Here is a 22,500-nt window from a genome sequence, read left to right on the forward strand (position 1 = left end):
AATGCTTATGGGGTGATAACTGCTGATTTGCTGTATGTGTAGTTAAAGTATGGTTCAAAAACAGTACAGTATTTATTATAAATAAATGACTGGTGTTTTTTCATGTGGGCTGCATTTACATTGACTTCAAATACAGTGTGTTCTGCTGTGTCGCCCTCTATTGGCTGTTTTAAATACTGCACACACACACATATACATATATATATTATTATTTTATTTTTTTTCTTCTTCTACTCTCTTCTGTTGGTTTGTGAAATGTTGGTGTGTTTTAATGCGCGTGTGTGTGTGTGTGTGTGTGTTTCTGTTTGCAGCTCAGGATGATTTTGTGTCTGTTTATGAATCAGAGTCAGAGCTGAAAGAGATCCAGGCTGCGCCGCTGAGGGAAAGTAAGAAACTCTTGCAGATTTTCTGAGTTTTCTGTGTTTTCTTCATCATCTTCAGCTGATTGTGTGTGTTTATAATCAGGATTTCTGACGGATTGTGACTTTGACCGCGGTGCATGTGAATGGGTTCAGGATAATGCAGATGATCTGGACTGGACCATCAAATATCATCCAAACGGTACTGATATTTATATTTATTACAATTATTTTTATATTTAGTTACTTTAATATTTGATCTGCAATATAGAAATTGAAAAAAAGTGTCAGAATTTACAATAAAATTAAAAAAATAAGAAAATGATATTAAATTATTATACATAAACACATAGAAATATATTGACCGTTAAATATTACTTTATATACTCTTGTTCTGTTATGTTTATGTGTGTCAGCCTATAAACATACTTTATACATGTACAAATATAGTGTGTGTGTGTTTATGTGTATCATAGACTGTAAAAATGTGTATATTTAGAAACTTTCTTATGTTTTAATAATTAATTAATTAAATAAGAAGTAAAATAAACTAATATTAAACCATTTTTACATGTGTGTGTATAGATATTAATAATTTTTTTATTTATTAAAGTTATTTTATATTTAGGTACTTTAATATTTCAATATTGCAAATAAAATATTATTGTGTGTGTGTGTGTGTGTGTGTGTGTGTGTGTGTGTGTGTGTGTGCGTGTGTGTGTGTGTGTGTGTGTGTGTGTGTGTGCACATGTATATATATTAATCAAAATATAATAATTATATTTTTATATATTTACTAAAGTTCCTTTTTTATTTTTGGACCCTATCATATATCCTGCGCAATAAGGCGCAAGACATGTTTGGTGCGATTTGTTGCTATTTTCAGACCAGCACAACTGTAAATTTCATGTGTTGCTCCACGTTGATTAAATAGCTAATCCATTTGCGGCACTCTGGGGACTCATGTGTGTGCTGGTCTATAAAGGAGGTGTGTTAAGGCACATTGTTGGTGTGTTGAGGAACTGAAATAGACCAACAGCACCATTGACCAACTAAAAGCTGCTCTAAAGTCTAGCAGAGAGGTGTTAGTTATGTGCATATGTGGGTCCAAACGCTCACACACTGCTGAATACACACAGGATGTAGAGCAACACACAAATATCTTTACAGATTAAAACAATTAAAGGATTAAAATACAAACATGATTATTTCCAACATCAATATAAACAGCACTGCCTCCATGCCTTCTTCACCTCGGGGGGCTTTTTCAGTTTATTCATGACCATCTGCATCTGTATAATGTTATTATTATCAGCAGTATTATTGATTATCTGCAGATTTATATTAGTTTTAATAAACACATGTGTAGATTTGTCCAGCTGTGGGGTTTTGGAGACGTCTGCATCACCATATGGGGCATCAGAACAGGACGTGTGTTTGGATATAACTCAGTGTTTTGACCACACTTCATTATTATTGTTCATTTATTCCTTTGCTGGAGATTAGAGCTGAATTTAGAAATAGTTTTGAGCAAATCTTTGCACTTAACAAAGTAAATTAAACATGTCGGCTAATAGATGTGTTCAGTGGAGTGAGTTTCCACCGTTTCCTTACTCCATCAAAGTAAAGGAGTAAAGAGTAAAAATAAAGTAACGAGAAAGTAAAGAGGCTGAATGGAGGAGGCTCGTTCTTTATCCTCGTGCTGCAGATGAAGCGTTCTCCTTAGTGAAGGGTTTAGTTTTTACACTTATAATGTCGCCATGTATATAGCAAATGCACCATGGCATGATGCAACTGACTCCGTGGATTCACACACATCCTTAATGCTTTTGCGCCATGCGCTTTAGACTTTGCGTCTAGATCATCAAAATAGAGCCCTTAGGTCAGGGCTATTCAATTATTTTGTCATGGGGGCCAGTTCATGAAAAGCATCCCAAATGAGGAGCCGGAGAGCTATGACTTGCAATATGAATGAGGACACAACAGCATATGAGAGCCCATATGCTGTATTTTTGCTCCTTAAGACACCCACATTGTATTTCTCCACATTAAAATGTTAATATATTGTATTTTAAAACTACATAACATCAGTGCATTGTACAATGGGCTTTATTTTACAGACATTCAAATGTTGTATTTCAGAGCAGAACAAAAGCAGTGCATTGCTTCAGTAGGCTTCTACATTCAGACACATTCATATGTTGTTTTGAACTGCGTAACAATCATGAATGCAACAATTATAGATTTTGGTTGTACGATTATATAGTCTGAAGAATAATCATGGTTTCACGGTCATCACGTCAAGTGTAAATTGACGCTTTATATTAGGTGAGTATTGAGATTATCTGTTGTTATCATCTGCGTTCATACATACATAATCATTTTAATCATTAGTAATAATCAATCTATAATATCTTTTGTTTACATTGCACTGAAAGCCGCGCACAACCTCACCGCTACAGCGTGAGACGTTTTCTTCTGCGTGCGGCTGGAAAAACACGAACACGTTGCTCCGCTTGTGCACGCATATTAGCATATATTCTTACATTGTAAATAACAAACTTGCACGCGGAAAAGACGTGATATAGGAACGGCCCGCCGCTATAATCAATACAGTGTGCGTGCGTATTAGCCTTGCTTTATAAGCTCGGAACTTTAAACTAGCACACAGATGGCATAACTTTTGTTTAGTTGCAGCAGTTTTGTTCTGTGCAACAGAAACGCGGCATTAACAAGCCTTTAATATTAATATTTAATATCTTCAAACACATCCAAATCTTTTCAGCTGCTCGCGCAACTCACTCGCTTAATGTCAGGTGACTAAAGTAAGCCGCACACCAGCTGCAACACGGCGCACATATGAAAGTTAAAAGTGTCGCACACCAGACGCGCACATTCACATGTTAAGTTTCAATGAAGGTATTCAGATGGCGCTCTGTGGCGCAGCAGAAATATGAACAGTGTCCTGAGTCGTGGCTGGGCGCCGCGGACAGTCGCCGACTTGCGGCACCGGTGTGTACCCTGATAGAAACCCATGTTTAGAATTCTTAAATACATGGCGCGACACGGCACATCACATCGCTTTTGGTGTGCGACCCCCTTCACGCTCTGCTGTATTGAACAGACGCACATCACTTCATAACTATAGCAGCCGTTTATCGACTGAACTAAATTTATTTTTGATGTCTTGGTCACACTATTTGGATGGCCGGAACAAATTGCCTCGGGGGCCGGATTCGGCCCGCGGGCCGCTAATTGAATAGCCCTGCCTTAGGTACTTTAATATTTTAATATTGCAATATTTAAATATTATTGTGTGTGTGTGTGTGTGTGTGTGCGTGTGTGTGTGTGTGTGTGTGTGCGCGCGTGTGCGTGTGTGTGCGTGTGCATGTATAAATATGAATAAAAATATAATTATATTTTTATATATTTACTTTACAAGTTACTTTAATAGTTAAATATTGCAAATACAATTGCAAGTTTGTGTGTGTGTGGGTATACTTATACATGTACAAATACTGTATGTATGAATATGTAAATAAAATATAATATAAAGTTTCTTATACATTCTTATGATAATTACAAAGTAATATAAATAATGTGTGTGCATATATAAATGTAATGGAGGCCAGCTAGTAAGTGCTGTGCAGGTAAACCTCCCTTCTCTGACCTCTAAACGTGCTCTTGTGACAGACGCTAAAGGCCATGGTCTCCTTGTTAGAGCACCCGACTTCCATGCAGAAGGTTGCTGATTCAATCCCAGCTCGGAACGGGTTGGGTGGCGTAGGACCCGGGGGGTTACATATATATATATATATATATATATATATATATATATATATATATATATATATATATATATCTAGATAGATATTTATGTACAGTTGAAGTCAGAATTATTAGCCCCCCTGTTTTTCCCCAATTTCTGTTTAATGGAGAGCAGATTTTGTCAACACATTTCTAATCATAATAGTTTTAATAACTCATCTCTAATAACTGATTTATTTTCTCTTTCTCATGATGACAGTAAATAATATTAGACTAGATATTCTTCAAGACACTTCTATACAGCTTACAGTGACATTTAAAGGCTTAACTAGGTTAATTAGGCTAACTAGGCAGGTTAGGGTAATTAGGCAAGTTATTGTATAATGATGATTTATTCTGTAGACTATCAGAAAAAATATATAGCTTAAAGGGGGTAATAATATTGACCTTAAAATGGTGTTTAAAAAATGTAAAACCCAGTGTTTCTCCCTTATGTCTGCAGGCCGGGAGTATTACCTGGCTCTCGAGGGCCCTGTGGGGAACAGACGTGAGCAGGCCCGCATGAAGCTCCTACTGGAAGATCACATGCGGCAGAGCAGCTTCTGTCTGAGGTTTGATTTCCGCATCGAGGGTCCGCAGACCGGTGTTTTAAGGGTGAAACTGGACAACAGCGCCATTTCCATCTGGGAGAGAAAACAGAGTCAGAAGCAGAGCTGGCAGAGCGAGCAGATCAGCATCAGCTGGACGGATGATAATCCTGAAGCGGTGAGCAGAATAACAGCACACAATACACTCCAATAAAACACTTGTGGGTATTATGGCGATTTTTTTTAAAGACGTAAAATAAGTCTCTGATGTCTCTAGAGTGTGTAGTGAATTTTTAGCTCAAAATACCACACAGATAATGTTCTCTAGCTCTCTGAAACTGACCCTTTCAGGCTTTGATCCTAATTGTGGCGTTTTGGTGACTGTCGCTTTAAATGCAAATGAGATTGTGCTCTTTTCAGAAGAGGGCGGAGCTACAATGCAACTAATTTTACAATGAAAATACACTCGAACAAACTAGTTTTTGTTGTTGTTGTTGTTGTTGTTGTATTACCCCAATGTTGGGTCAAATATGGACAAACCCAATCAATTAACAACCAAGCTTTTTATCTGATTTGACTAAGACAAGTGTGTGTGTGTGTGCGTGTGTGTGTGTGTGTGTTATATTAAATTAATTTATGTTGTATTATTATTTATATTAATATTGTGTATATATAAGGGGTGACACTGTGGCTCAGTGGTTAGCACTGTGGCCTCACAGCATGAATGTTGCTGGTTCGAGTCCCGGCTGGGTCAGTTGGCGTTTCTGTGTGGAGTTTGCATGTTCTCCCCGTGTTGGTGTGGGTTTCCTGGTGCTCCAGTTTCCCCCACAGTCCAAACACATGCAGTAGGTGAACTGATGAACTGAATTAGCAGTAGTGTATGGGTGTGAATGTGAATGAGTGTGTATGGGTGTTTCCCAATACTGGGTTGCAGCTTGAAGGGAATCCGCTGTGGCGACCCGTGATGAATAAAGGGACTAAGCTGAAGGAAAATGAATGAATTAATGAATGATTATTATTTATATATAAGTTAATGTTTCACTACACAATAATCCTGAAGCGGTGAGCAGAAAAACAGCACTTAATAAACTAAAAAGAATTACAGTTTTATGTTGCTTTACTCTGGTGTTGGGTCAAATATGGAGAAACTGAACCCATAAACAACCAAGCGTTTTTTCAGATCTGACCAGGACAATATTAAACTAATTCCATGATGATCATGATGATGGTATACATTTCATTGCATGAAATAGATCTCATATTGTCTTTATTTATGATCAATGATCAATGTTATTTTAGTTTAGTAGTTTTGATGTACGTTAAGTTATTTTCTGTTTTCAGTTTTAGTTTAATTCACACACACACGCACTTATATATATATATATGTGTGTGTGTGTGTGTGTGTGTGTGTCTGTGTGTGTATATATATATATATATTTATATATATATACACACACACGCATATATACATATACAGGGCCTGACGTTAACTTTTTTGATCACTAGCCACTCACGTTTTCATTAGCCACAATTTTGATGTTGGGAAAATATATTAATATGCATAAATTTGATTTGGCATGCTAAAATTACTTAATTTAAATGTTGTGTTATGTCCAAATGCCTTCTCGTTTATTTAACTTTATTTGTGTGTTGTGTATAACCTTGCTCAATGAACATGAGCAAACAGGTTGTGGTTTCATAGTGTCATATTGCAATTAGTTTCTTTCACAACTTTTTAGGACTCAATATTAAGGATTTAGCCATTTTTTTCTGGCCACACCAAACGAATTATTTCTATGCCACAAATTTTAAATGACGAGTCAAAATAAGCAAAATATAAATTTTTGTTCAACAAAAATGTTCTTAAAACGTACCTATAGATAAATCGAGAGTTAATCTGCTATTAAAGCAGTGTTATTGTAAAGGATGAGAATTAAACCACATCAACAAAAATAACAGTAAGCAAAAGAAAGCCGGTGAAAAACATTCAGTGTGCGATAATGATGATCCCAGGCACACCGTTAACGTTAGACTCATTAATAATCTGTTCAAAGAATATTGAAAGCAAAAGCTGCAGGTCTGTGCATGGATGAGCACCGCTTTTTCTAGTCCATTTCAAAGAGAAACGATTGCACCAGTTGCGTTTCCAGGTACGGTTGCTTCACGCAAGGAAACATGAAGCACTCGCGCGCATGACCATAGAAACGTGTAATGATCTGAGTGGGGATCGAACCCAGGTCTACGGTGTGGTTAGCAGTAGTTCTAACTACATGAGCTAAGTCAGCAACTGGTGGCCCACGAGCAGAGGAGAAACAAAGTTAGTCCACAACGTATGAGTTCCAAAAAAAAATACAGTCTTTACTGAAGAGAACTTTACAAAAAGGAGAGACAATATATCTCTCTACAGCCGGGGTTGAAAAAGTACAACAAAAATAGGAAAGCCGAGCTTCCTAAAGTACATACAAAATAAAATAGACACGAGGGTCTCAGAACAATCAAACAGGAATATAGCAAGCAAACAGACTTGAGAATAGCTTAACTGGACTCTGGACGAGGCAGCAAGAGATAGAGTTCAGGACTGAACACAGAGCAGGATATGAAGTGGTCTTATATAGAGCAAAGATCAGGTGATTAGGCTGATTACAGGGGAGTTTGGAGGAACAAGAGTCACTACCGCCATCTAATGTGGAAGAGAATAGGGCAATATCTGCGCCCCCTGGTGGGTTGGAGGACGTGATAAAGTGCTGAGATATTACAAAATGTACCCATAATTTAATCCACTTCAAAAAAAATTGCGCAGTCAACATTAACCCAGACCAAGGTTAAATCACGTTCTCTCCTCGAGTCCCCAAAACGCATATGGACATTTTGATTGGCTGTGCCTTTCCCTGCTATCATGTGAGAGGCTGTGGCTGCCTTCAGATACAAGCAGGCCAAATGCAATGGATTGTTTTTTTTCCCGTGCAAGAAAAAGGTGTGTTGGGTGAAGTGAGGATGGCGGCAGCAAAAAAAGGTGGACATAAGGTGCTATTTTTTAACGAAAGTTTAAGTCACATAAACACAAGTTCGCTACTGAATAAGTCCGTCATGATAATGGCGTTAATGCTCGTGTTTTCCTCGGCTTTAACGCACATCCTTATAGCAGACTGATGTAGTCTGTGAATTATATGGCCTTGAAAAGTAACTGCAGACTAAATAGCTAAAGTACAGTCTATGATCCCCGTCAGCTCTCCTAATCTCTCAGAGTAGCAGGTCCAATTTCAGTTGAAATAATTTGTCAGAAATAATGCAGCCTGTGTATAGGCATAATACTTGTTATGAAGCGGACAGGAGACAGAGGTAAGGAAACGTTAGGGTGTTTATTAAATGACAACAAGGAGCACATGAAGGATAGCCAGGAGGATCAGGAATGATGTTGGGGTCTTTTCCTCCGTGGCTGGGTAATAGGAATACACGAGGATGGACAGCACACACCAGATACAGCTGACAGAGGATGACACAGACTTGGAAGGACTGGAAGACAGGACGATTCGGGAGGACCAGGAAGACTAGGAGGAATACAAAGAGAACAGGTAAGTAAATCGTTTGTTTTAGCTGAGGATGACTACGCTGAGTGGTCGCTCAGTTGTCCGCTTTCGTCGAGACGAGCCCGGACAATGAGCGACTGGAGTGCTGTGCTTTTATCTGGTGCTCGTGAATGTGATGCAGCTGTGTGCTCATTAGAAGTCAGGTGATGGTGATCTTCGTGAGTGGGGATCGTGAGAGCCTGACCAATCCGTGACAGTACCCCCCTCCCCAGGGCCCGCTCCTGAGGGCCGACACCTCCGACGCCGTGGTGGTCTCCCTCTGCCTCTAGGCGCTGGGAACTCAGGGTGGCTCTCATGAAACTCCACCATGAGACTAGGATCGAGAATATCAGCTCTGGGAACCCATGTCCTTTCTTCGGGGCCGTACCCTTCCCAGTCCACCAGGTACTCCAACTGGCCACCACGACGTCGGGAACGCAAGATCTCCTTCACTGCGTAGACGGCTCCTTCTTCTAGGAGCAGTGGAGGAGGGGGTTCCTCTTCGTGGTCAGGCTCTGTGGAGGGAAGAACAGGATCGTGATAGGGTTTCAGGAGTGATACGTGGAATGTAGGGTGAATACGGTAGTGAGAGGGTAATTGTAGTTTGTAGGTGACGGGGTTAACCTGTTCCACGATGGTGAAGGGACCAACAAATCGGGGACTTAACTTGCGAGAGGGCAGTCGCATGCGTATGTCCCGGGTGGATAGCCACACCTTTTGTCCGGGTGTGTATCTGGGTTCTTCAGACCTTCTTCTATCGGCGGTTACCTTGCTTCGACGGACTGCCCTCTGCAGATGTTGATGAGCCTCGTCCCAGACTCTCTCGCTCTCCCGGAACCAGTGATCCACTGCGGGGACATCAGATGGTTCGCCATCCCAGGGAAAGAGCGGTGGTTGGAAGCCCAGGACGCACTGGAATGGCGTGAGTCCGGTGGAGGGTTGCCGCAGTGAATTTTGGGCATATTCTGCCCAGCCCAAATACTGGCTCCAGGAGCTCTGGTGACCACTGCAGAAGGTCCTCAGGAACCGTCCCACCTCCTGAATCTTCCTCTCTGTCTGCCCGTTGGTTTGGGGATGATATCCAGAAGAGAGGCTGACGGCCACACCTAGGAGCTTGAAGAAGGCTTTCCATAGACGTGAGATGAACTGTGGACCTCTGTCCGACACAATATCTTCTGGAATACCAAATGACCTGAAGACTTGATTAAAGATATTGTCGGCTGTTTCAAAGGCTGTGGGAAGACCTTTCAGAGGGATTAGTTTGACAAACTTTGAGAATCTATCTACGATGACTAGAATACAGGTATTACCTTCTGACGAAGGGAGGTCAGTGATAAAGTCCACTCCTAGGTGTGACCAGGGACGGTTCGGAATCGGCAAGGGATGGAGCTTTCCAGCGGGTAGATGACGTGGGCTCTTGGATTGGGCACAGTCCTTACAGCCCTGAACATATTGCCTCACATCCCTTGCCATGTTTGGCCACCAGAATCGTTGGGATACTAGCGAGAGAGTATTGTTGATCCCTGGATGTCCAGTGCCTAGCGAGGTATGTAAGGAGTGGATCAGATATACCCGGTGTTCAGGTGGTATGAACTGCCGATGAGGAGGGCATCCCGGCGGAGCAGGGGCTTCCGGAGTGGCAACGACTGGAGGAGCGTTCCAGGTGATCGGACAAATGGAGATGTGTTCGGGAAGAATCTTCGTTGGGAGTTCTTCATGATCGTGATGCTCGTGTAAACGAGAGAGAGCGTCTGCTCTTAGATTCTTGGGTCCTGGACGATAGGAAATGGAGAAATCAAGACGTGAGAAGAAAAGTGACCATCTGGCTTGACGTGGACATAGTCTCTTGGCCTCTTTGATATATTGGAGGTTTTTGTGATCTGTGATCACCTGGAACGGATGTTTGGCTCCCTCCAACCAGTGACGCCACTCCTCCAAGGCTAGCTTGATTGCTAGAAGCTCCCTGTCTCCTATGCTGTAATTCTGCTCCGCCGGGCTCAACTTCCGAGAGAAATAGGCACAGGGATGCAGTCGGGGCGGTGTATCATGATGTTGGGATAATACTGCCCCGACGCCGGTGGTGGATGCGTCCACTTCCACCACGAAAGGAAGATTTGGGTCAGGATGAGTCAGGAGTGGGGCCCTTGTGAACTCCTTCTTAAGAAGGCGGAAGGCTGCGGCTGCTTCTTTGGTCCACTCCAGTCCTTTGGGTTTACCCTTGAGGAGATTAGTGAGAGGTGATGTAATCCTGCTGTAGTCCTTGATAAACCGTCTATAAAAGTTAGCAAACCCAAGAAACCTCTGGAGCTCCTTAATGGAAGTGGGTTCTGACCAGGATAGAACAGCCTCAATTTTCTTCCCATCCATACGTATACCGGTTTGGTCAATGATGTATCCCAAGAAATGAATCGACTTCTGGTGGAATGAGCATTTCTCCGCTTTGAGGTAGAGGTGATGTTCTCTCAATGTGTGTAGGACCTCCGCAACGTGTTGGCGATGTTCGGCCTCACTCCGGGAGTAAATGAGGATGTCATCTATGTACACTATTACAAAGTGGTGAAGAAACTCCCGGAGGACTTCATGAATGAAGTTTTGGAATACGGAGGGGGCGTTGACCAGACCGTAAGGCATGACCTCATATTCATAGTGGCCAGTAGGGGTCACGAATGCTGTCTTCCATTGGTCCCCCTCACGTATTCTTATCAGATTATACGCGCTGCGGAGGTCCAATTTAGTGAAGACTTTAGCTTCTCGGAGCTGTTCCAAAGCGGCTGGTACCAGAGGAAGGGGATATCGGTATTTTACTGTACCGTTATTTAGGACCCTGTAGTCGATGCATGGACGCAGCCCTCCGTCCTTCTTGGCCACAAAGAAGAAGCTTGAGGCGGCTGGTGATTTTGAGTGACGTATGTACCCCTGACTCAGAGCCTCCCTTATGTAATCTTCCATTGCCTGATTCTCTGGAAGCGAGAGCGGGTAGATCCTACCTCTTGGCAACTGGGCATCTGGAACTAGGTCGATCGCGCAGTCCCATGGCCGATGCGGCGGTAGCTGGGAAGCTCTCTTGGGGCAGAAGACATCATGAAAGGAGCTGTACTCCTTAGGAATGTGGATAGACTGCTTCTCAGGAGGACTCTCGACCGATGTTGTAAACAAAGAAATGGGGTTCCGACCTTGAAGAGGGAGATTTGGAAAACAGGTAGGTGTACATCCAGATCCCCATTTCTTTATCTCTCCTGTGCCCCAAGAGATGATGGGATCGTGCTTCACCAGCCACGGGCGCCCTAGAATGATGTCCATATTTGCACCCTCCAGAACCAGAAATTGAATCCTCTCTTGATGTAACAACCCCACTTGAAGAAGGATGTCTTCGCATTGTCGATGGATACGGGTCGAAGATCGAGTGCACTGGGTTATCGGTTGTATCTGGTATATATGCGAGGACGCCTCAGTACGTAGGTGGAGTTGACGACAGAGGGATTGGGAGATGAAGTTCCCTGCTGACCCGGAGTCGATGAGGGCTGTGACAAGGAGAGAAATAGAGGCAGTAGTTATTTGTACGGTGGTAGTAAGTGGTTTACATTGTTCAATATTCGTACTGAATACACTCACTGAAGTCCGAATGGGACGAAGGGGACACTCCATACGGGTGTGTCCACTGACACCGCAGTATAGACACAGACCCCGGGTCAGCCTCCTCTGTCGTTCCGCTGATGTCAGTCTTCCAGACTCTATTATCATGGGTTCTGGTTCTGGAGAGGCTGTTGACTCAGGCGATTGGAGGAGTGCAGACGAGGGGGTGATGGTGTCCTGTTGATAGGAACGGAGACGATCGGAACATCGGAGAGAATGTTGGATGAATCTCTCCAGACCCATAGTATCATCTAATGTGGCCAGCTGGATTCGGAGAGTGGGTTCCAAGCCGAGCCGGTACGTGGTCAACAACGATCTCTCATTCCATCCACTTGCAGCTGCTAGAGTGCGAAACCGGAGAGCATATTCCTGTGTAGATAGAGTACCTTGCTTTAGATGATACAGCTGCTCTCCAGCGGCTACTTCCCCATCAGAACGTCCAAACACCTCTTTGAAATACTCCGTGAAGGTAGTGATGGAATTCATGACCGGCCCGGCTTGGTTCCAGATCGTCTCAGCCCATTTAAGTGCAGGTCCAGAGAGTAGTGATACGATGTAGGCGATCTTTGACTTATCTGTGGGATATAGAGAAGGTTGCATTTCGAATATGAGGGAACATTGTAACAGAAAACCATTGCACTCCCCCGCTCCGCCTGAGTAGGGCGCTGGTCGGGCCATGGGACTGGAAGGAAGGGCCGAAGAAGAAACTGTGGAGGCGGAAGTGCTCGGTGCTGGTGGTGCGTTGGAAAGTGGAGCTGGTGGCTGTAGAATCCGCTTCAACTGGTCCACCAGCTCTTGAAAGTGATCGGGGGTGCTCATGTTGTCGTCGTTAAAGGTCCGGGCTTCTGTTATGAAGCGGACAGGAGACAGAGGTAAGGAAACGTTAGGGTGTTTATTAAATGACAACAAGGAGCACATGAAGGATAGCCAGGAGGATCAGGAATGATGTTGGGGTCTTTTCCTCCGTGGCTGGGTAATAGGAATACACGAGGATGGACAGCACACACCAGATACAGCTGACAGAGGATGACACAGACTTGGAAGGACTGGAAGACAGGACGATTCGGGAGGACCAGGAAGACTAGGAGGAATACAAAGAGAACAGGTAAGTAAATCGTTTGTTTAGCTGAGGATGACTACGCTGAGTGGTCGCTCAGTTGTCCGCTTTCGTCGAGACGAGCCCGGACAATGAGCGACTGGAGTGCTGTGCTTTTATCTGGTGCTCGTGAATGTGATGCAGCTGTGTGCTCATTAGAAGTCAGGTGATGGTGATCTTCGTGAGTGGGGATCGTGAGAGCCTGACCAATCCGTGACAATACTCATATATGAAACATGTTTCATTTGCACTATGGCTAAAATATAGTCTTTATTAAAGTCTCGTTATCAGTTAATAAGCATTATTATAACATTACACTATCAGGCCTGTAGCCAGCTTAATAAAAGGGGTGTTTGTTTCTGGAAAAACTGAACCTTTTTGCAGTTCTTTGCCTCATTTTCTATTTAATAATGAGGTATAAATATTGCATTTTACTGACATTTTAAGAACTCATTTTTGCTGGATTAGCTTGTCGGATGGTTATCATAACCACACTTTTTGATGTAGCAAAAATATTTTCAACCATTTTGTCAAATTGCTCATCACACTATTTTATTATTTAAAGTGTTTATTTACAAATGTGCATTTAAACTGTGAGTTTTATATTACAGTTATAAAAATAATGAAAATTTTTTACAAAAAATATTAAAAGATACTTATTTTTAAAATACTAATTTATTATCATCTATCATTAGATTTATTATTATTATTATTATAAATTTTTAATCTGTTTAAACTTGTTTTAAATTAAACACTGACACCCATAGGCAAATAACAAACTGGCCAGAACATTTAACTTTCCTCAGTCAGAATTTGGCCATTTGAATAATAAGAAAAATTCCAAAATAATAATAATAATACTTCAACTTTTGGTCTTTCAAAGCCCCCTTGGCCTAAAACCTAATAAACTTTATGAAGAGAGGATTAATTATTGATATGTTTTAATAGCAGTTACATAAATAATAGCATATATACATACACACACACACACATGGGCTCCCAGCCTGGTATTAGAGGGGTTTTGGTAAATTTTAGGCTGGTTTCCAGCCAGTTCCATCCTGGTCTTAGCTAGACAGGCTGGAAAATGACCAACTAAAACCAGCTTGACCAGCCTAGCCAGGCTGGGAGCCCAGCCAAAACCAGCTATGTCCAGCTTAAACCAGGCTGGTCAAGCTGGTTTTAGCTGGATTTAGCTGGTCATTTTCCAGCCTGACCAACTAAGACCAGGCTGGAAATGGCTGGAAACCAGCCTGAAAATGGCCAAATCCCCTCTAAAACCAGGCTGGTCAACCAGCTAAAACCAGCCAACCAGCCTAGACTGGTTTAAGCTGGATCTTTTAGCAGGGTGATGGGGGCGGGGTGGAGGATCGCGATGCCGGCTCAGCTTTGTGATGTCTATCGGCCATCTGCGATGGACAATGGCATCGTCTGTTAACCCAACCCTGATGTGGACAAACTTTTTTTGAACGCGATAATTCATTTGACAGCACTAATAAATATTATATACAGGCCTGATTATGTGTGTATATATATATATGTTAATGTGTTATATAAAAATCAGATACAAACACCACACATATACAAAATCCAGAAGAATCTGTACAGCATATCCTGCCATCTAATCACTGCAATGAAATCTCCATCTTGTTTTGCAATAATCCAAGTCTTTATGTCCATGCTTTTTACTTCCTGACTCCATCTGAATTTAGCCATCACCAGAACTACGTGATTGCAAACAACCTATTGATTATTGTGTGTGTTTCTCCAGGTGGTCTTTGAGGCTGAGCGGGGACGCTCCGGCACTGGAGAAATCGCTCTGGATCACGTGCTGCTGATCTCAGGAGAATGTTCAGAAGATAAAACACTCGACTTCTAGGACGTTCAGGATGTTTGTGTGAGACGTTATTAAGCATCTCAACAGGAAACACACTATAGCTGCTGCTCAGCTTTCATTGAAACAGGCGCAGACCTGCAGGATAATAAGAAGAGGGATGGATGTAAGTCTTATTAATTACATGATTGTTTTCTGACAGGTGGATGTTGTTCATCATTTGGATGATTATATAAACACTGTAACATTATTATGGCTGTAAATTTTGCTTAACATTAAAATGTTTTTAAGAGATCTAGCGGTCTGCTGAATGCTTGATTCTGATTGGCTGATGCTTGGTTATTGTCAGATAAGCAGTTCTGGCAGGTTTTGAGCGCATTACATCACTCCTCTGAATGATTTATGCCAAGTCATAGGTTGAAATTAAATTTTTTAGCCAAACAAACTGGATAGTTGTAGTGCAATAAAATAGAGTGTCGCTAGCTGAGGTGGAGACACACCTGAGCGGTGCTTTCTGCAGAAATTCCTTAATAGAAAGAACAACCAGAAAGGAGACATTGATGGATTTGTGCAGAATGTTAGCATCATTAACCCATAACAATCTCTGTTACCTTTAAATGTCAATGAGTTTGTGTGATTTTTATTCAGATCCTATTCTAATTTGCAGGTTAAGTGCTATTAAAATATAACCTGAAATGCAAAGTCAAAGTATAAACAGCAGAAATGAACGAATGGATTTTCCTACAAGCAAATAATAATCTATTCAGTTCAGTTCATCTTTATTTGTAAAGCACTTTTACAATATAGATTGTGTCAAAGCAGCTTAACATAGCTTAACTGTCAGTTCAGTTCAGTTTAGCTCAGTTCAGTGTGGTTTAATAATCACTACTGAGAGTCCAAATATTGAAGAGCAAACCCATTGATGCGCAGCTCTACAGATCCTGAACCATGCAAGCCAGTGGCGACAGCGGAGAGGGAAAAAGAGTTAAAATACCTGGAGATAAACCAGGCTCAGTTGAGCACGACCATTTCTCCTCTGACCAAATGTCTTGTGTAGAGTTGCAGTCTAGGCGCTGGAGAACGCTGGATGTCAGCGAAGACTCGTCTGTCCCTGCAGCGTCACAGGAATCAGTCTCATGCTCTTCACTCCTCCATGACCACCACAGCAGCTGCTCAGGATACGGCCTGGTCCAGGATTTTGGAAACCTTGGGATCAGCTCTTCACAGGTCTTGGATCAATTCAGTGACTCTGCATAGTCTGAGGGTCTTGGGATGAGTATCCCCAGGTGGAAATGGAGAATAAAGAGAATAATTAGCGTAGCTGCTGTTCATAGTGTATATAAACGAGATGCAGAAACCTGTGTGGAGCACATTCATGCATCATACGGCTATATGATTTATTGAGTGTATGCTTTAATCTAGTTTTGAATTGGGAGAGTGTGTCTGAGCCTCGGACATTATCAGCAAGGCTATTCCAGAGTTTAGGAGCTATAAATGAGAAGGCTCGACCTCCTTTACTCGACTTTGCTATTCTAGGTACTACCAGAAGCCCTGAGTTTTGAGACCTTAAAGAGCGAGTTGGATTGTAGCGAGACAGAAGATTGGTTAGATAAACAGGAGCTAGATTATTTAAAGCTTTATATGTAAGAAGCAATATTTTAAATTCAATACGAACTTAACAGGCAGCCAGTGTAAGGAGGATAAAATTGGGGTGATGTGATCAAATTTTCTAGACCTGGTAAGAACTCTGGCAGCTGCATTTTGTACTAATTGAAGTTTGTTAATAGAGGATGCTGGGCAGCCAGCAAACAGTGCATTACAGTAATCCAGCCTAGAGGTCATAAAAGCATGGACTAGCTTTTCTGCATCTGAGATGGATAGCATACTTAGTAGCTTAGCGATATTTCTCAGATGAAAAAGGCAGTTTTTGTGACATGGGATATATAGAATTTTTAAAAGTTAAGTTACTGTCTAATATGACACCCAGATCTTTTATAGTCGAGCTAACGCTACCTTTGTATCCCTCTAAGCAAAAGAAACTTACGCGCTTTGACTAAAAGTGATATCCACAGTATATCCACAGGATAGATGTAAACACTGCAGAATTGTAGCTCTGACAGGGACTTAAAATTGAATTTATTTAAAATATTTCCAATTCAGTAAAATTAAAAACATGAATATGAGGTGTGCTTTTGCTTGCCTACATTATTACTATTTTACTGCTTGAAGACAGAGCGTAATTCACACACTGCAGGTAAATTCAGCTGTCATTTCACCTTTTGGTGCTTATTATTGTACTATACTCACACACACACACACACACACACACACACATACACACAGACATCTATGTAATTTATAAGAGTGACAACAACATGTATTAATAATAAGTATCTTGATAAATATCTTTGCTAAGACGAATAAATCGTATTCATTAATGTACAGTATGCAGAGATAGAAAGCAATAGTCAAAAGTAATCCAATGTTCATTTTCTGTCCACTAAAACTCTTTCATTTTATTTATTTTTTTAGACAGCACAGATGTATTTTTCATTTTGTATGATGTCCTATTTTTCTGTGTTTATATCCATAATATTCGAGGTAAGCTAACATCTGAACGCTGCAGTGGGTGGTCAGATTATGACTAAAAGTTACACTTTTTTTCCACTTTAAATTAAATTTTATGTTCAAAGAAATGGTATTGGTATAATTTAATATTCTCTCATCACCAGAGCTCTCTCTGTTTGTTATAAATCATTAAACTATTCTGACCTTGTCCTATACTTCAGATGATGTTGCCATTCAATGTGACTAACATTCAATGACATTGACGCTATTACAATGTCAGAAAATATGCTTCTGTTTTGCAATCCTTAAAGCTGCAGTATGCAATTTTTTGACTCTTCTAAAGCATAAATACACCTTAATATGTTTGCAGATATTCAGAAACATGCTCAGTGAACATTCTTGTTTATCTGAAAAATAATGCTGAAGTCAGATATTCTGCTTTGATGATGTGAGTTACGTGCATGAACGTCTGTCTTTGTTTTGGTTTCTTTTGGTCCCATCCAATGGCAGTTTAGCCAAATATATTTCAGCACCCCGGGTTGCCTTGGTGGAAAACAGCGTATTTTATTCATTCAGTCAGGAACGCTCTCAAAGCATGCGTCCGGGACCGAAATGCGACCTAAAGTGTTAAAGTTAAAGCTAAAGTGTTGTGTTAATTAATAATTATTGATAATGGTAATAAAAGCAACAAGGAGTAATAATTTCATTTGAAACTGCATTCAGTAAGTAATAAACAAATATTTAATAAATAGGTATTTAATAATTTTTTCAATATTTAATAAATGCCGTCTTGATGAACAGAATAATTTTTAGTAGATTTTTAATAAAATTAATAATAATAAAAAATAAATAAACTGACCCCAAACTTCTGACCGGTAGTGTAGATCAGTGGGAGAGTTTAATAAAATAATTTAATATAATAGACGTTTGTTGATAGGCGGTGCTTTTGTTAAAACCTCTTCTTGGTCGGTCGCAAATCTATTTAAATCCATTAAAGGGCAGCGCATATATTAGCCTTACCCTGGAGTTTGTTCACCCTCTGTTCACCCTATGCATATGAGGTTATTATTAATTAGCAAATCATATACATTAGGGTTGTGACGAAACGCTTACTCCACGAGACTAGACGAGACATGAGATTGGGTTCACAAGAATGAGATGAGATTTTTAGGTATTTTAAGAAATCTTCAATGATAAAATACATAAATGAAAATATATTTTATTCAACTGACAAAAAAAATCTCAAAATGCAAAATTATTTAGGTGCTAATTTTAATTCAACTTGTAATGAATGTTATTTTATTTTATATTTATATTATTTTTATACACTGCTAAATATTTGCTAATATATGAATAGAAAATAGTGTTTATATATAATTTTAAATATTAGCTAAATATTTGCTAAAATATCAATGGAAAATACATTTTTATTCAACAGAAGTAAAATCCCAAAATGTAAAACAATTCAAGTGCTTTTTGAAATCAACTTGTAATGGCTGTTATTTTACATTTATTTTAATGAATTGAGCCATAAAGGACATGCAAACACTGCTAAATATTTAGCTAGAAACTCTACTGACTGGCTTTTTCCCTGTACCATTTTACATGAGAATCGAGCTCCTTTCCACTAATTGAACTTTAAAAAAACTAATAATACAATTATGTAATCATGTCATTTTTGGTTTTTAATTTTTCAACAGTCTCACAGTGTGTGTGTGTGTGTGTGTGTGTGTGTGTGTGCGTGCGCGCACTCTGAGGAGGTGTGTGTCTGTGGTCCTTTACTGACTCGATGGGTGCAGAGAAGTGTCAAACAGCCGTGTATGTGTGGCTTATCTTGTCACAAAATGCAGCTAAAAGTCCTACACGAAGGTAATACACGGCATTATTGTACTGCACTTCAATAATGTGACTGAAATAGAAATTAACTCTACCAGTGTTTATGACCATTATGGCTTTATGCATGTCTAAAGTGCTAGTCCATCACATGTTATGAGCTGTGGTTAATGCGTGTGGCCGCAGTTATAGCAGCCTCTGCTTTCGGACGTGGTAACCTTTATATATAAATATTTGGAGTGTAAATATTAGGTGAGCAGGTTAGATTGTAATTGCGAGTCTTAACATCACGCTACGTGACGAGATGCGCAGTGCAATTTGGCTGTTTGAACCAGACGAAACAAGACAGAAATGTAAATACAGCCATTCAGAAGCACAGAATAGTGCACTCACTGCACTCCAGCAAAATGGGACGGTTTATAATCTAATGAATACATATTAAACCTCTTCAACATTATTAAATGTAGGCTGGAGGAGATGAACAGACACATCTCAGCTCTTTCACACACAATCAGAGAGACAGAGGAGATGATGAAAGCCAGTGATGTCTGCTTTGTAAAGGTATGAGATCAGATTAGCCAATGATTGATTGATTGATTGATTGATTGATTGGTTGATTGATTGATTGATTGATTGATTGATTGATTGATTGATTGATTGATTGATTGATTGATTGATTGATTGATTGGTTGGTTGATTGATTGATTGAGTTCTTGATGATCAATTGTGCATTTGTTCTGCAGGAGTTTCCAGCATCTAAGGAAAGGTGAGTGATCTGCTGGTGTTTCTGCTGCTGAATCCAAAACCACTTCAGTTCTGACTCCTGAATGTTCTTCCAGAGTCCAAATCTCTCAGCCGGATCCACGGATGCTCTCTGGAGCTTTGAGCTTTTTTGTCTCAGTATTTGGGGAACCTGTCAATCAGAGGCTGGAAGAAGATGCAGGACATCATCTATAGTGAGTCTATGTGCTGCGAGGCAGAACATGGGCATTGCTAGGCCTATTTTAGGGCGGTTGTAGCCCCCCTATATTTCTACTCAGCCCCCCTAAAACTTTAGCGATTAGCTCATGAACTGTACACTTAATTATCGCCTCAGGCCCCTTTAAATTTGATATGAAAACTGCAGCAGAATTCGTCTCCTCCTCTTCTTTTGTTTTTCATTTGATCAGCAAACCACAGCCGTGGACAGCGAGGGAACGAGGTGTGTGTTGATCGATAAATTGTTATAATAACTGCTGATTTGCAGTTCTTTGATATAGATAATCTTGTGTCACCTGTATCCCAATGTCACGGAGGAGCAGTCGGGTTTTCACCTCATCAGCTCAGCTGTTTCCTCCAGCGAAAAATGTAACTCTTAAAGAACATTTCGCTATTTTTATTTCAAGATGAACTACCAATATTAAACACTTCACAGTTCGTGTAGCAATAACTAAACCATACAGTCTTTCACAGAAAGGGTTAAACACGGTGACAGAGCCACCTAGTGAATGTACTCGCTTTAACTGTCACTGAGTCACTGACAGAGACAGAAACATCAAGTGTTGTCTAGTTACAAAAAACAAATACTTATTTATAATTATCATTCAGATCGTGAAATATGTGATTTAGCATGTAAGTCTAAAATATATATTTATATGTGTGTCATTTAATTAGAAAAGAGGCAGTTTATTTATTTAATACATGGAAACAAAAAATGCACTTGAATATAGAAAGTGGTTTTTACTAGTAAACAGGTGGATTGAGCCTATTTGGCTTATTCAGAACTCATGGTTATGCCTGTCTATGTAATACAGTGGAATACTAGTATACAACCCATAATAAACAACCATTTTTAAGTGTATTACTATTAAATTACTACTTATAAATGTAATATTGGGCTTTATATATACATACATATATATATATATATATATATATATATATATATATATATATATATATATATATATATATATATATATATATATATATATATATATATATAATTTTTTTATGGAGCTGAGCCCCCCTAAAATGAGAATGCTAAAATCGGCAGAATTACATATTTCAGGTGCCCTAATCCTATGTGTGAATAAGCCACAATACAGTCCTTAGATATTAAAGGGCACCTGTGATGCAGAATCATCTTTTGTAAGCTGTTTGGACAGAAATGTGTGTAGTATAGTGAGTCATGTTGGAGTGATAGAAACACAGCAAGTCTTTTTTTTTTTTCTTTACTTTTCCTGACATTAAAATAGGATCTAAATCCCAGTGATTTTGAGGCCCAAGTCAGAATTATAAGCTCCCTGTTTTTTTTTTCTCCCCAATTTCTGTTTAAAGGAGAGCAGATTTCTTCAACACATTTCTAATCATAATAGTGTTAATAACTCATCTCTAATAACTGATTTATTTTCTCTTTGCCATGATGACAACACATAATATTAGACTATATATTCCTCAAGATACTAGTATTCAGCTTAAAGTGACATTTAAAGGCTTAATTAGGTTAACTAGGCAAGTTGGGTAATTAGGCAAGTTACTGTATATCGATGGTTTGTTCTGTAAAATAAATTGAAAATAAATATACTGTATAGCTTAAAGGGGCTAATAAATTTGACCTTCACATGGTTCATAAAAAATTAAAAACTGCTTTTATTCTAGCCGAAATAAGTCAAATAAGACTTTCTCCAGAAGAAAAAATATTATCAGACATACTGTGAAAATTTCCTGAATCTGTTAAACATCATTTGGGAAATATTTAAAAAAAGAAAATAAATAAATAAATAAAGGGGGGCTAATAATTCTGACTTCAACTGTAGGAGTGCACTTTTCCCCATTGAATTAATTGACAGGAGTGTATTAACATGTGTCCATAGTTTATGCATTCATTCATTCATTTTCTTTTCGGCTTAGTCCCTTTATTAATCTGGGGTCGCTACTGTGGAATGAACTGCCAACTTATCCAGCACATGTTTTACGCAGAGGATGCCCTTCTAACCGCAACCCATCACTGGGAAACACCCATACACACTCATTCACACACACACACACACACACTATGGACAATTTAGCTTACCTAGCGCATGTGTTTGGACTGTGGGGGAAACCGGAGCACCCGGAGGAAACCCACGCCAACACGGGGAGAACATGCAAACTCAACACAGAAACGCCAACTAGGCTCGAACCAGCAACCTTCTTGCTGTGAGGCGATTGTACTACCCACTGCGCCACCGTGACGCCCATGTCTCCATAGTAATGTGTATAAACATGTCCACAGAAC

At 40.1% G+C, this 22,500-nt stretch overlaps 1 protein-coding gene across 1 annotated transcript in view; it reads left to right on the forward strand.

The window, feature by feature from the left end:
* The window catches only part of egfl6 (EGF-like-domain, multiple 6), a 34,257-nt gene extending 19,123 nt beyond the window's left edge, over positions 1-15,134 (forward strand). Inside the window, exons 9-12 of the mRNA XM_056466091.1 lie at positions 296-386; positions 466-561; positions 4,630-4,892; positions 14,778-15,134. Of these exons, the coding sequence (XP_056322066.1) occupies positions 296-386; positions 466-561; positions 4,630-4,892; positions 14,778-14,885 (558 nt within the window). The 3' untranslated portion in view covers positions 14,886-15,134. The remainder of the gene's footprint in view (positions 1-295; positions 387-465; positions 562-4,629; positions 4,893-14,777) is intronic.
* The last annotated feature ends 7,366 nt before the right edge of the window (positions 15,135-22,500 follow it).

Source organism: Danio aesculapii, chromosome 9, assembly GCF_903798145.1.
Source record: "Danio aesculapii chromosome 9, fDanAes4.1, whole genome shotgun sequence".
NCBI lineage: Eukaryota > Metazoa > Chordata > Actinopteri > Cypriniformes > Danionidae > Danio > Danio aesculapii.